This window comes from Seriola dumerili, unplaced genomic scaffold, assembly GCF_002260705.1.
Source record: "Seriola dumerili isolate Sdu_G_001 unplaced genomic scaffold, Sdu_1.0 BDQW01000110.1, whole genome shotgun sequence".
Taxonomy (NCBI): Eukaryota; Metazoa; Chordata; class Actinopteri; order Carangiformes; family Carangidae; genus Seriola; species Seriola dumerili.
Window position 1 is genome coordinate 12217598 of NW_019174365.1, and position 15132 is coordinate 12232729.

At 43.2% G+C, this 15132-nt stretch overlaps 1 protein-coding gene across 1 annotated transcript; it reads left to right on the forward strand.

The window, feature by feature from the left end:
* The first annotated feature begins 3448 nt into the window (after positions 1–3448).
* cunh1orf216 (chromosome unknown C1orf216 homolog) lies at positions 3449–7108 on the forward strand. Its single transcript, XM_022747478.1, has 2 exons — positions 3449–3557; positions 5453–7108. Exons 1-2 carry the CDS (start codon positions 3553–3555, stop codon positions 6576–6578), a joined length of 1131 nt encoding a protein of 376 aa, XP_022603199.1. The 5' UTR covers positions 3449–3552; the 3' UTR covers positions 6579–7108.
* Positions 7109–15132: the final 8024 nt, after the last annotated feature.

Genomic DNA, 15132 nt, shown 5'->3' on the forward strand with positions numbered 1-15132 from the left:
TACAGTCTCTGTGCATCTCAGCACCAAGGATCTGACAAGAGTAGCCCATGGGTGCTGCTGGCCGCCCTCGGCCACTGTCACAGCCGAGACTGGTGCTGGAGCAGATGTGGAGCTGAACTGAGGGAAGTGGGTCATGGCGCTGGAGGCTGTGTACAATTCAAACAAGGTCTTATTATGCACAAGGTAAGTCATGCTCCTTTTTTACTCTTTTCATGTGTATGTGTGTGTGTGTGTGTGTGTGTGTGTGTGTGTGTGTGTGTGTCAAAGGGAGGGAGGGTGGCTGGTGTTAACATTACAATAATCTTTCTTCCCTCAGGAGGCCTCACAGATGACCCTCAGTCCTCCGAGTTCATTCTATCTCTCCTTCTATCAGTGTCCTCTGTAGTTGTCTTTTGTAACTTGTGTTTTTCATTTTATTTTTTAGAGAGAGATGGAGGGAGAGATGATTTTGCGTGTGACGAGGCCTTGGGCGGACGGCTGTGTTTGATGTATTTTTTATGTGCTTAGGCTACTAGTGAACGGCGGGGGGAGGGAGGGAGAGAGAGGGAGGGAGGGAGGGAGGATGCCTGGAGCTGATGCACTTGAATGGGGATGTTGTTGAAGGAGAAGAGGAGGGAGAGTGTGTGTGTGTGTGTGTGTGTGTGTGTGTGTTGTGGTGTGGGGGGGGGGGGGGGGGGGGCATTGAGGTTTTCTTGCTGCCGCCAGCGACGACATGTCAGGGGGATGAGAGCAGGGAAGAGAGAGACAGTGAACACTTGTTAAGTCTGTCTGATGTAGCCTCCCTATACCACACACACACACACACACACACACACACACACACACACACACACACACACACACACACACACACACACACCTCCAGAAAACACATCTTCATGCACACGCACACACACTAACACACGCACTCTCTCACACACACATTCAACTGCCATGCCCGTTGATCTGAAATTGACAATCATGAAAGCAGCCAGTCACCAGTTTGGAGAGATATCACACTGCAACAAATCCCGCAGTCTTTCCTTTGCAGAAGCTGGAAATATGACGTCGCCTGTCATTGTTGCATTGTGGGTAACACTTTGGACGCCTTAAACACACCTGTAACTGTTGACATCTTGTGGTGTTGTGATGAATTTTGAAAAAAAACAAACATCCTCAGACACTGATGCAGGATGGTGTGTTCAATGCCTGACTGGAAGTGTTGGAATTTACTCTTCTGCTTCAAATTCAAGTAACACTTTCCTCCATTTCCCAGCAGGCACAACCTTCTTATTGCATTCAATAAAAAGAATGTGAGGAGAGAAAAATGAACTGTAAAAACACATGTAAAAGGAACAGATGATGTTTTTTTCCCACAGAGTGAATGAGAGTTTTGTCTTTTCATTCAAATCACAGCTGTAGGGAAGCTCTGTAGCCTGTTTCTCCTATGATGGAATTTCCCCGTGTACGGTTGTTAAAAAAAACACTGACTGACTATAAATATTAAGTCTTTCCAAACGTGGGACCAAAATCTTTTTAGTTTTGAAGTTATAGAGAGCAAAGGAAAAACTCCAACATCTTTGCCTTAGCTGGAAACATCTAAATATTATATCACATCATATAAAAGGAAGGATCAAACAACAAAAAGAAGCTGCTATTGCGAACTGCATTGGCTTTGAAGAGAGAATTTTAGTTTATTTTCAGGCATTTCCATGTGAAACTGCAGCTAGGTCTCAAACTTTAAAGTCCCCCTCCACCCAAAAAAAGTGTTTTGCTTGTTGTTATTTTGATGTTTGAGCCCAGCTGTAGTGAATCGTGTATGATCAGTTTGTTTTAGCATTCACCTGCTAAGGCGGTGAGGTTTCTCTATCCGCTCCTTCAAATCCCACGGTGAAACATGTATGTACAACATGATCGCACCGAACCATGGATTCATGCTGTCGAGGCCAAATTCCAACCCTACCATCTGCTGCCTCAGCAGAAATCCAGATCACTCAGACAAGGCTACACTTGTTTTTATTATATTATATTATTAACCGTCCAGTCTTAGTGAGTCTGAGTCAACTGCAGCCTCAGATTTCTGGGCTTCACTGACAGGAGGGGAGCCTGATGTGGTCTTCTGTTGTTGTAGCCTTTCTCTCAGCTCCAACCAGTCTGACCTCTCATCAACGAGGTGGATTTTTTAATTTATTTTTTATTTTTCACACAATTCAGAGTAAAAACTCAAAGAGATTGTTGTGTGTGTGTAAATCCAATAAGATCATCAGTACAGGTATGTTTGTTTTTTTAAGATAAAACACACAACACACACAAGACTTGAACATAAGATAAATAGAAAAATTAAATGTATTTATTTATATATTTTGTTATGTTTTATTCTACAGTTTTTACTCAGAATTGTGTGAAAAATAAAAAATAAAACATCCAGTGAGCAGCAGTTCAGTGGAGGGAAACACCTCATTGATGAGAGGTCAGACTGGTTGGAGCTGAGAGAAAGGCTACAACAACAGAAGACCACGTCAGGCTCCCCTCCTGTCTGTCAAGACCAGAAATCTGAGGCTGCAGTGGACTCAGGCTCACTAAGACTGGACGGTTAATAATATAATATAATAAAAACATGTCGCTAAACCCACTATACGCAAGCTCATCACATAAAATACAGCAACGATGGGGTTAAAACTGGACTCAATTTGGATTAGAATAGGTGGGTTGGTTGATAAACAAACACATGCACATCTTTTTGTCAAGAAACCAAAATAAAAATAAATAAATAAATAATAAAAAAAGATTTCTGCCTCCCAAGGCTTTCCAAATCTGTCAAACTCTCCCATTGAGCCCAAATGACCTGTCAATTACAGAGGATTCAAACAGGTTTCAGAACTAGATAATATGTAATTAAAACTAGGCTATGTAATAAAAACTTCCTTTTGTGTCTTAAATCATGATTCTAACACAGAAACACTGTAAGCTTAGTGGGCATATTTTTTGCAGTAGGTCTGAATGAACAGGAACTGTGACCTTGTAATGAGGTGAACACTGTGCATCATGTTGCTGATGGGGTCGTGGTACACAAAGTATATATAGGCTTCTTGTTGTATGGCTTGTTGCTGCACATTCAAACCTGCATTAGAGTAAAAATACAAAGGCATCGCAGTAGCATGACAGTCATCTATGTCCTCACATTGTTTCTACTCATTCTCCATGGTTTCCCTCTTCCTCGAGTCCCAGCCCAGTTTAGGAAGTGATATTAGTCAGCCAGTCCTTTCCCAGAACCACAGTGGCAAGGAGCGGACGGGAGGAGGAGGAGGAGGAGGAGGAGAGAGGAAGAGGAAGATAAACATCACATAGGAGGGTCGGAGGAGGGGGGAAAAAATTGGGAGGGCACAGCGTCCAGCTTCTCCAGCGACCAGCAAAGCAGCAATAAAAAGAGGTAAGAACAGACGTAACCTCATGCAAATAGATTCACACGGGTCCGTGTCAGTCATTTGACTTATGCAATCGGCAAATAGGAGATGAAAGGCCGGGTCTGAGGTTGTTTTTACAGAGAAGGGATAGAGAGGAGACAGCACTGATATGGGGTGAGCGTTACATAACGCAGCGGAGATGAAATATTCCTCTTCTTCTCCGTATTTATCTGATTTGATCATGTTTAGAGTAAATATTGAGTTGTTTTTTAACCTTAGTCGCCGGCTGTGTGTGAATTATGATGTGAAACGGTCGTGTTTTGAGTTGTTTTGATTTTTTTTTAACGTATTCATCACTGAGCCGTAAACATGCAGCCACTGAGCGCCATTGGTCGCCCTCTTTACGTTTTCTGCCGTCGTCGGTGCAAAAACAGACATCTTTTGGTGCAGATAAGAAACATCCACCCAGCAGCGGGACTATATCGGTATTATTTTCTCCTTTTTTCATCGAGTTGATGGCATTGTGTAGTCATTTTTGTTTGGGCAACATACCGATATATCAATAGACATCATAATATCTTTTATATTGCATTTAAAATGCAGCTGAGCAGCGAAAACTATGTCGATTTCACATGGATAATCAGTGTTTTTTTCTTCTCCTCGTGACCGTCAAGCATCAGTCTGTGCCTGCTGCATGCGCGCTCCCGACAAGAGCCACAGTCGCTGTCCTTCAGCACCACGTGAACGCGCGTGCACGGATAGGGGGGGGGGGGGGGGGGTTGATTGACAGCAGCCCGAAGTCAGGATTAGAGAAATTTCCATTCTGAGGAGACATGTAAATATTTGATGCTAATAGAAGTGGAGTGCACAGACCAGCCTGTAGTTATAGACATAAACAAGGAGTTGGGTTCGACCCAGGAGTGTGTGTTTGTATGTTTGTGTGTGTGAGTGTGTGGGGTGGGGTGGGCTGCTGATCTGGATTTCATTTTCCTCTTTTCCTCACTTGTATTGTTTCTTTGGCTCATCCATTTATGTCCAATTGTTCTTATTCTGTTCTTTTTAATCCAGCTCTTCGACTTCTCAAATCTGCATATTCTTTACATTTGTGCTGAACATTTTCCAAAACCTACAACTGCCTTTCAAGCTGCCGGTGACTTGTTTACCCACCTTATATGCGACTGCTGGTTTTGACTCATGTTTGTACACAAACTCAGCTTGCAGAGGCTGGAAAATTTCTTGAGATTGTCTGTCACGGTAAACATGCAGTCTGCTTTATTTCACTGCCAAAGTCAATTCATCACATCTTGCTAATGCAGTTGAAAGCTTGACTTGTTTTGAAAACTCTTCAGCTTCTGGGAAGTGCCATTATCTAAGAATGGAGAGTTTACTATGGAATAACAGGAAACACATTTTGTGAGAAGGACGGTGTGAACTTGGAGGGTTTCTGCCTTAAAAGGGTTGCTGTTAGGTCTTGGATATCAGAGTTTCCCATGCTACCAACGCAGAAGTGTTTGAGGACATATTCTTGTCTACTCTACGTTTGACATTCATTGCCTTACTGTCCAACTTGGAGGAGGTTGTCCTCCTCTGTTTCTCTTCCTGGAGTTTCTTAGTTTTTTCCCTCCCATTGTTTTTGGTGGAGCTTTTGATAAAGCTTACGTGGCTTAACTTTCGATACTCGCTTGGATACGACACCTCATGTTGAAACCTTACTTTGAGTCAACAAACCCTTTTTTCACGTAGGTCAAACTTCTCAAACTTTATATAGTTCGAGCTCATACAAGAATGTGGAGAAATATGAGTCGGATCACTTATTTATTGCTTTCAGTACTTCATTTTTCGATACTCGGTGCTATCGGTTGATTTCCGTTGGTACCAAAAAGTTTCAAGTCTCTGCAAGTTGATTTTCATGTTGTACTGATATGAACTGAAGCTTTTGACTTTCTGGAAAAAAGGATAAATTAATTCACAAATCCAAAGATCCCACTGAAATATGTTTGACTAACTTGTAGTAAAACACATTTGTACGGTCCTGTCAGTGCTGTAACGTTGTCTCCCTGTCGTTTCAGTGAGGCTCAGTCGAGGTCAGTGATGCTTCACCATCAGGACCAACCTCTGAACTCGGCGTACGGAGGGCAGGGAGGCACAAATGATAGTTCTTCCTCTTCGTTTCGAAACAGGAAGTGCGACAAAGATGGCAACTTCAACTTCCTGCCCGGAAAGGATGACGAGGGACTCACAGGCAACGGAGGAGGAGATGAGAACCGAAACCAGGTGCGTCCCCGTAACTTGGGCCCATTGGGTCGCGACCCTCCAAACTCCTCGCCGTCTTCTGGGTATCATCACAACTCAGGGATTCTATCGCCGCGATCCCGCCTGCCCTGCTGGAGCCCCCTGGAGCCCCTGCCTGAAATCGAGAGCACGGATGACGGGTATGGTCGAGTTCCCCCCGATGGAGCGGAGGAAAGGAGGATGGAGGAAGAGGAGGGGAGGATGATGATAAGCCAGAATGAGGACAAGCAGAAAGAAATAGGGAAGCTGCAGAGGAGGAAAAGCAGCTTGGGATTCAGAGGAAGCGAGGAAGCGGAGGAAGAGGTGGGGCTGGTGGAGGATGATGACGAATGGGGAGACAGCGACTCGGAGTCTGACTTCAGCTACCGGTCCGGCAGCAGCATGTCCTCCCTCAACTTGGAGAGTGGGGGAGAAGGGATGCTGATGGGGGGTTGGGACCGCATCGGGGTCGGGGAACCAAAGTCCAACTACCAGGAAACTGACCAGAGCAGAAACAGCAGCAGAGAACCACCTGTAAGACACCGCAGCTTCAGCCGCAAGTCGCTGACAGCAAGCAACCTGGCAGATCTTCAGGAGGAAGGAACAGAAGAGCAAGATGACCATGACCAGTCTTCAGACTCAGACGCTGAGCTGCCAGAGCTGATGGACGCCGTCTGGACGCTGCGGGACCGCGAGCGCTTCAAGGCCCAGGAGATGGAGAAGCACCAGGTGCAGCTGACCATGTATCGCCGCTTGGCGCTGATCCGCTGGGTCCGCACGCTGCAGGGACGCATCCAGGAGCAGCAGAACCGCCTGCAGTCCAGCTTCGACGTCATCCTCACACACAGGAAGGAACTGCTGCGCATGGGTGCCGCCGCTGCCGTCACCAACCCCGCCCCCACCGCTGCTGTCGGCCAGTCATAAACAGAGAGAGAGAGGGAGGGGAGGAACTGACAGGAAGTGGTTAAAAACAGCATTTTTGCTCTGTTTGCCATTTCCCCTAAAAAAAAAAAACAAACAAAAAAAAACAGACTATCTCCCATCATCCTGTTTGATGTGACTCATTTTGCTGATTGTAATGATGCAAAACCCTTGTGTTTTTGTTGATTTGCGTTACTGGTTCTCCCACCCAGAGCATCGATAAATGTATTCAACTCATCTTCATTCAGGAGGACCCAAAGCCTGTCCCTTCACCAAACCAAAATGTCAGACTTAAGATATATTCTGATCAAAGCAATGGCAAGATAAACACTTAATTGTGAGATTAATAAGATGTTTATATCAAAAATGTTCTACGTGTGTATGCTGTTACTGTTTGTCTTGACTGAGTAGAAAACACCTGCTGTACCAAAAAAAAAGTATCAGAGAATATCATAGATTTAACAGTGAGTTTAGAGATGATTTATACCCTGAGATGCTGTATAGAATTACAATAAATTAAGAAATAAAATGACCTTATACCTCAACATTATGAGTTCTGCTTTTCTTCATACATTAACAGGACCTGATCTAATGAATTTTCAGTTTATTTTATCACATTTCTAACATATTAATCTGAAGAGATTGGAGATAGCTGTCTGATAATTCCTCTTTAAGAGCCCACAGCCTTCATTTCATTCCAGATCAGCATGTTGATTTCAAGGAGCAGGTTTATCAAAGCTCCCTCAGTGCAGATATGACTAAAGAAGGGCAGTTGTTATCTTCTATAGCTGCACTTTCTGTATTGAAGCCCTCGGGCAAATGACCTTTCAGCTCACAATTGCTTCTTTGTCAGTTGAACAAAGTTGGTTTGTATCGGCTCATCACAAGGGGCTGGGGAGTGTGTGTTCTGCAGGGAGTGTGATAGCCGTGTGAGGCTCAAGCGTCAATCTTTACGGGCATGGCTGCCGCCGCGGGCACTCCGACATCATCTCACCTCTTCCCGTATATGTGTGTGTGTGTGTGTGTGTGTGTGTGTGTGTGTGTGTGTGTGTGTTTGTATGTGCGTGTGTTCACAGAGATACCAGCCGCATTGCCACCCTATAATCTCCAATCCTGAGCTGAGTCGTTGGGGAACCTCGCCGCGCAGGAGGCCCCCGGGGAGCCTGCCAGTCTGCGCCCCGGGGCCCCGCAGGTCCCATCCGGCCGCACTGAACAGACGCTGGTCCGGTTGCGCGCAGGAGAGCCAAAACCCCGGGGCAAGTTTGGGATAATCCCCGGCTATGCCTCCGCACTAACTCCCGTTTATTTTTAAAGCTTATCGCCTCTCTTGGACGCAGGCATCGCAGCGAAAGTCTGAGTCCATTTACATATTGATCCCTTGTTCGCTGGCTGAAGGTGGATGTTTGCGAGGCATCAAAGCTGAGCGGATAACACGTTTACACCGGAGTAGTGAATTGTAAGCAACGTGCGAGCAACAACCTCTAAAAAAAAAAGGGACACAAACACGTCTTTGATTTTGATTTAGTAAACCACCGAGACGTGATTTCAGGCTGGTTAGGGGACGTTATGAATGCTTCCAAATAAAGCTCATGAAACCACGGAGATAAATGAGCCCAACAGCGGCACCTGATCAGCTTCGCCTCAGGAGAAAGTGTCAGTAAACTCACAGCGACGACGATGTTTTAGCTGCAGTGTTTCAATGTTAAAATATCCCCTGGTGCAATAGACATGTTAACCACTTCCTCCAGGTGCTGACATTAAAAAAAAAGGTACAATTTTGGTGCCACTCTAATAATTTATAGAAGGTTTATTAACAGTTTCATTACTGATTAAAAGACCATTTAGGCTACAAATGCTTCAAATGAAAAAATAAGCCATTAATTGACTTTTAAGTTTCCAGGTTGTGGAAATTCTCTCTTGGCTGGTGAAAAAAATAAAAACACCTGCAGCCATAAACGTGAATAAGTTATTACTAATTACTGTCACATGTTTAGCACTTTCCAGTAGTGCAAACAGAAAACAGTCCGTCCTCTGTAATTATAAATGTTAATAGCTTAATAATTTTCGTTTTACAACATAAATGGATTTTGGTCCAGATGCTCTTTTCTTGAGGCTTCCAGAAGGTCAGAGGTCAAACGGTCTCATGAGGTGGTCTCCCTCATGAGCTAAAGAGCTAAAAGAAAAAAGTCAGTGTGTCCACGCTGCAGGAGGATAACCATCTCAAACAAATGATTTATTATTCGACAATAAAGTCATTCATTACAAAATGGTGCTTTGTTCTAAAATGGTGCCAAAAATGTCAATGATGTTTATAACCATTTAACATTAAAGAGCAGCATGTTAACTGTGTGGGCTTCCTCACCATAAACACTCCTCAGTGTTGTTGTGACCGTCGGGGCTTCTGCCGCAGGCGCGCTGACAGAGCGCGTTGAGCACACATGGGTGCGCTTCTGTCTTACTCTGCGAAGCTACTCATTCAGTCAGTAATTTAGTTTAAAAAAATGGAAGGAAAACAAGACATAGAAAAATAACAGGTATGGTGTTAGATGTGTGTGTGTGTGTTTTTTTTTTCTTTCAGCGCAGAACTTCCTGGGGAGCAGAGAGGTGCGCACAGCTGGGCCTTGTGGCACCCCCATGGTGACATGGAGCAGCAGGAGGAGGATCTGCATTTTTCTGGTCTGTAACACACTTCACCTTTTTCGCCTCCAAACAACAGTGAGAGCACAGATTTCCTGCCTTTCAATGTCTGACAATGGGATTTCAATACTCCCCCCCCCCCATTGTATTCCACAGAGAAATGACTGTAATACTTCTACTTATAGCCTGCATCGGGTTCAGGGGTTGTAATGAAGAAATTACATTGTTATATTTTTGAGCTGTTTCTAATCCTTTTTTTTTTTTCACATATTCCCAAAACAGAAATTTGACATTTCTTTTACAGAAACCTGACCTCTTAAAATACATACAGCCTGCGACTAATATGTTTACCATTATACATCTTTTTTTATATCGGCTACATTTAATCTAAATTCATTATATTTAAATAAAGATTTAAAGACAGGTAGTAGGTAGTAATTTGACAGTATCACGGATTTATGCTATTTGATAGGCCTAATCAAAAACACACAACAGCCTGATTCAGTGCAGCAGTAAATCATCATGGATAAAATCACAATAAACCAGACAGCAGTGTTCTTTTATCCACTGTGGGCCAACTCCAACATTCATTCATTCACACTTTATTGTTCACTTAATCACTTCACCTAATCTCCAGTTACACTTCACAAACAGAACAAATATAAACTCACACCTCACATGCAGGACAGAATAAATAATCCAAATGCTTGCTCCTAAAATAAGTAAAAGAAAGAGAGATTCTATTTTTCTCACATTTCATGGACACACAAACACACACACACACACACACACACACACACACACACACACACACACACACACACACACACACACACACACACACACACACACACACACATATCTCTGACCTGGAGGACAAACCAGTAGTCACACTGTCCACTAGGGGGAGACACTCCATCACAGACCTGCTCCCATCAGCCCGTCACCTGCTCTCGTCTCTGTGTTTTGGCGCCAGGGGGCAGCAGCGTGCTCGTGGGTTGATCACCCCGGCAGTTTGCGTGTGCAACAGTGGTGCACTAAACGGGGGACCACCTGGGATCCATGAAAGGGTTCCCACTGGGAGGAGAAGACTGTTTTTCACTACATGTTGAATAATGAAATGCAGTGCGACATGGGGGTCAGGACCAAGACTAACACAAACAAACAAAAAACACATTTTTCTTTTACACAAAACTAAATTAATCTTTTCAGACTCTTTTCTACTCTGTGCACATTTCTGGGCATTTTCGCATTTGAATGCCTTTACAAATAAAACAAGGAAAAAAAAGTCACAGTTTTGTTGATCTGCTTTCAACCAGCAGACATGTGCAATGGTTCTTTGTGTTGCAGGGTCAGAAGCCAAAAGGGTTGGGAACCGCTGACGTAACGTGGCAGGATGGCTATTTGATAGTTATTGTAAATTTTAAGGGTTTTTATAGTTCTTAGTTGGCCTTTTCTCCTCTCCCTCCCACCCCTGACCTAGAGTTTCCAGAGATTATATAGAAATGTTGGAGTCTCAACCTGCTCGAAATAATAAAGAAATAAAGAAAAAAAACGTACACGTGACATATGATTAATTTAACTAAAGAAAAAAGAAAAAAGAAAGCTGTGACTCTTTGGGAAAAGTCTGCTCTCAGATGCAGATCTACATAGAAAAGTTGCCTAAAATATCCATGGCATATTCCTGATATTGTGGTGCAGGTCCTCTATTAAAACTCCTCAACATGCAGTTTTCATCTATTAATTGCTCGTAAAGATCTTTAAAGTTGGGAAAATCATCCTATTCCTCACTGTCTGACAGTATCATGTATTTACTGTTTATTCTGTATCAGTTTGTGCCATGTCTTCCTTGAAGATGATGAGGGAAATATTCAAAATCTTATACACGTCCCTAAAATTCAGATAATTCTGTGTCTTGAGAAACTTTGGGATGTCGACTAGAATTTGAAATAAATATTTGTGGGTCTGAGCAATGTTTGGCTGCCCACAGACACACACACACACACACACACACACACACACACACACACACTCTCTCTCTCTCACACACACAAACACACACACACACGCACACACACACTAAAAACTGTTGGGTTAAAAATGACCCAGCGTGGATCAATATAGCGTGGCCACAGTTAACTGTACCCAGTACCAATGGGTAGACAACCACCCAAGACAATGATTGTTCCAGGTCTGACCTTACTTGTCACTATTTTATTATTCATTGTTAATAACATGTGGATCCACTCTGAATGTCATTTAAACATTGTTTTGATCAACTAAAAATAAATTTGTAACAGTTTCAAGGTAAAATTTGAGGTTGTGTTCAAAGAACCATATTTTAGTTTGAATAAATAATCCAACCGTATAAAAGTAACACTGGGTCCAAACCACACATTGTTCTGGGTGGCCCCCATGGCGACTGGAGAAAGTTAACTTACAATAAATGTGTGTCCGTTTTATGCTTAAGTGTCCAACACTGGGTAGAAATAACCATATTTTAGTCATGGCAAATAACCCAACAATAAAATAAAAAACAACACTACACACGATAAATCATTGGTTTAAAGATTGACCCAGTTTTTAAAGGTACATGTTACTATTTGTTACTGATTTACTGTTACTGCCAATAATGTGTATCCTCTGCAGTTTTATACAGCTAACAATACATTTGTGACGATTTTAAGGTAAAACATGTTCAGTCTGTGTAACTGAACCAACGGTGATGTGTAAATAACGCTGTCCCTCGGACAAGACAACCCATTTGTACTGGGTAAAGTATTGAGACTGCGCTACATTGACTCAAACCGGGTCGATTTTGACACAGTGAATGTGCGGCGTGTAAAGAGGTTAAATATTCCTCATTATTAAATGTCCAATGGCTCAAAAGGCTTCTCTCCATCCGATTTGTAACATTTCCTACGCTGCTTTAAAAACAAGTTAAAGATAATGTGCTCTGCCTGGATTCACCTCATTTCTTTACTGTAATGATATTTTGTACATTCACGGCTGTGTAAAGCTTTACGTCTTCCTGCTGTCAGATTCAGCTCCCTGTCTGCAGTGGTTTCAGACAGTTATATCATTCTCTCCCAACACGACAAGTCCTTTCAGATTAAGACTCCTCAGGACAAAATCTGGGGTCTGTGGTTTTACATTCGGATGCCCTTGACATGAAAAAGTTCGGGAACCCCTGCTGCAGCCGTGGCTTTAGCTGTTGTGTGGAGCTTTTTGAACAGAGAAATACATATATACCCTATCATACACTCTCTCTCCCCTTCTTCCCTCTGCCTGATGTAGTGTGACAGTGTGTTCGCCTGCAGCACTCTGCTGGCGTGGAAACAATCAGCTTTGACAGAAAGGGGGTGGTGGTGGTGGTGGTGGTGGTGGTGGTGGGGATAGAGGGAGGTAGAGGAGTAAAGAGGCAGGGGAGGGAGGGATAAAGGGAGAGGGGAGGGGTGAGGAGGGGTGAGGGTGGGTGGAGGGGAGGGGAGGGGAGGCTGCGGCCTGAGGCCTGTGTATGATGAACTGGATAGAAAGACCTGTCGTCAGAGGAGAAACAACACAACAACACAGATAGATAGATAGATAGATAGATAGATAGATAGATAGATAGATAGATAGATAGATAGATAGATAGATAGATAGATAGATAGATAGAAACTAGTTATATTAAGTTATTTTAAACAAGAAATGGGCAAGTTGAGTTATTTAATGTAGAGAAATAATTTTTTTTAATGGTTTGCTCTTTCATTCCCCCTCTATTCTTTATTCCTGTTCCTTTGTGTAATTATTGGGACTGTATTGATTTATATTAATACAATAGTCAAGATGGCTAAACTTTCCCAAAAAAGAGATTTGATCTCATGAGACCAGCCTGGTTAAATTAAGGCCAAATAAAAACAACCAAAAATTATAACTCAAAGAAGAAAGTTTGCACATGAATTAAACTAAAGGGAAATTTACCTGTTTAATTAAATTTCTCATCATATTCAACTATTAATTATGATTTTGCATTATTTTTGCTCATTCCAGCAGAGCCCCAATTATTGACTTTAAATAATTTACAGGCTCATCAACAACATATTTTTCAAACATCAAATTCACTTATTGTGCTCAAGATCGTCTTAATTTGACTTGACTTGAAGCCTAAATTGAAAACCACATAGAAAAACTAAACTTAATCAAAACTTTAATTTACAGAGGAGACAAACACAGATCCTCCTTCAAAATGTTGAAAATTTTACCCAGCAAAACATCTAATAATGTGTTGTCACAACCTGTTGACTGAAAGAGCAAACGCCTTCATGACCTCAGTGTCACTTACCCACTTGACTCCCTTGACTAATTCAGTTAAAGCAATCAGGTCCATTATAAGAGCCCCTCTCAAGATGCTTGTCAATCTCTGATTCCAGGACTTGAAGCTTGTGTGTGTGGTGTGTGTGGTGTGTGTGTGTGAGGAGGAGGAGGAGGCGTGTGTGTGTCGATGGTTCAGCTGCCTCGTCTGCTATAACCAGCTAATAAATATGAAAACAGCAGGTTAAAACTTTTTTATTCGTCCCGTGCCTGAAAGGATTATACCCTTCTATAGAGTCCCGTGAAAAATCCCCCAAACCTCATAATGTCCAATGGTGTCCCATAAAACTGTGTTGGACAAAAGACGGAGAAAGGGGGCTTTTTCACGCATAAGGGGTTTTCTCAAGAGCACATTGAGGGGAGCCCCGGCTGGGATCCGCCCATAGATTATCTGGCTGTTGGTGAAAGCACGGCTGGGAGCGGCAGGTGCGTGTGCCAGACACACGGGGGTCGCGGGGGCCCGGTCACCGTGCAGAGGGTGGGTGAACTATGGAGAATGCCGCGCAGCTGCCGGCAGGAATGTTTGCAGATTGTCACTTCCATTTAACTTGCTCTTTTTCTTTTCTCCTCTCCCTCCCACCCCTGACCTAGAGATGGAGCTGGTCTCCCAGGTTTCCCTCCCACCTCCAAGCCGTGGAGATGGGGCTAAACGGTGACACCCGGTCCACAAAAGCGACAAGCGGCGAGGGTCGTCCCCGCCTCAGCGCCGTGAAATTGTGGATTAAACTGATAAGCAGCGAGAACGATCGAATACCACATTTTTTGAAGGGAGTTTTAAAGGGCTAAGTGAACGCCAAGTAACTCATGAGGCAGGTTTAACGCAGTCTTTAACTCCATCTCACTAAAGTCCCCAGAGGCCTCTTTCATACAGGTTATTCGATTTCAGATTTTTGAAGTGCAGACATCAACATATGGTGGCGTATAGATGAAGCTGAAGCTGTTTAATAATGCAGCTCATGAATTTATCTCTGCACCTTTGCCAAAAATTAATCAAACAACACAAAGAATTGCAAACCGTCTAAATTCACAGACTAATCTCTTGTCATGTGGCCTTTTATGGAAGAATCACCTCTTATCTTTATTTTCATGCTTTCACAATCAAGTCTGTGTCTTATTACCAGAATGAATTTATCAAACAAGATAGTGGTCCCCCATGTGCGCTGTATCTTTGCCTGGAAATGGCCTCTTTGCACCATACCTTGGTCTCTAATCTTTACTATCCCAACTGTGTCCCCTTCCAAACTGTGGCCCAGGGCTATGTGTGGGTTCTCAACATAATCCCCCTCAAAACTCTGCAGTCCCTGTTATTCCACTGGGGTTTGGCACAAAAAAAAAAGTGCGACATGTCAGAGCGACGCAGCGCTCAATGCTTTTTCACACCATCTTCCCGCAAAAAGGGATTAATGTCCCCACTATTATGAATAATGAGAATGAATAACAAACAGGCGTCTGTTTATCCGGCACGATTGAATAAAGGAAAGAGTGTCCTTGTGCTTTTTTATTGAACTGTCTTTAGGGTGTTTGCGGAGGTGACACAATCAACAGAATGGGCTGAAATCAGTGAGTT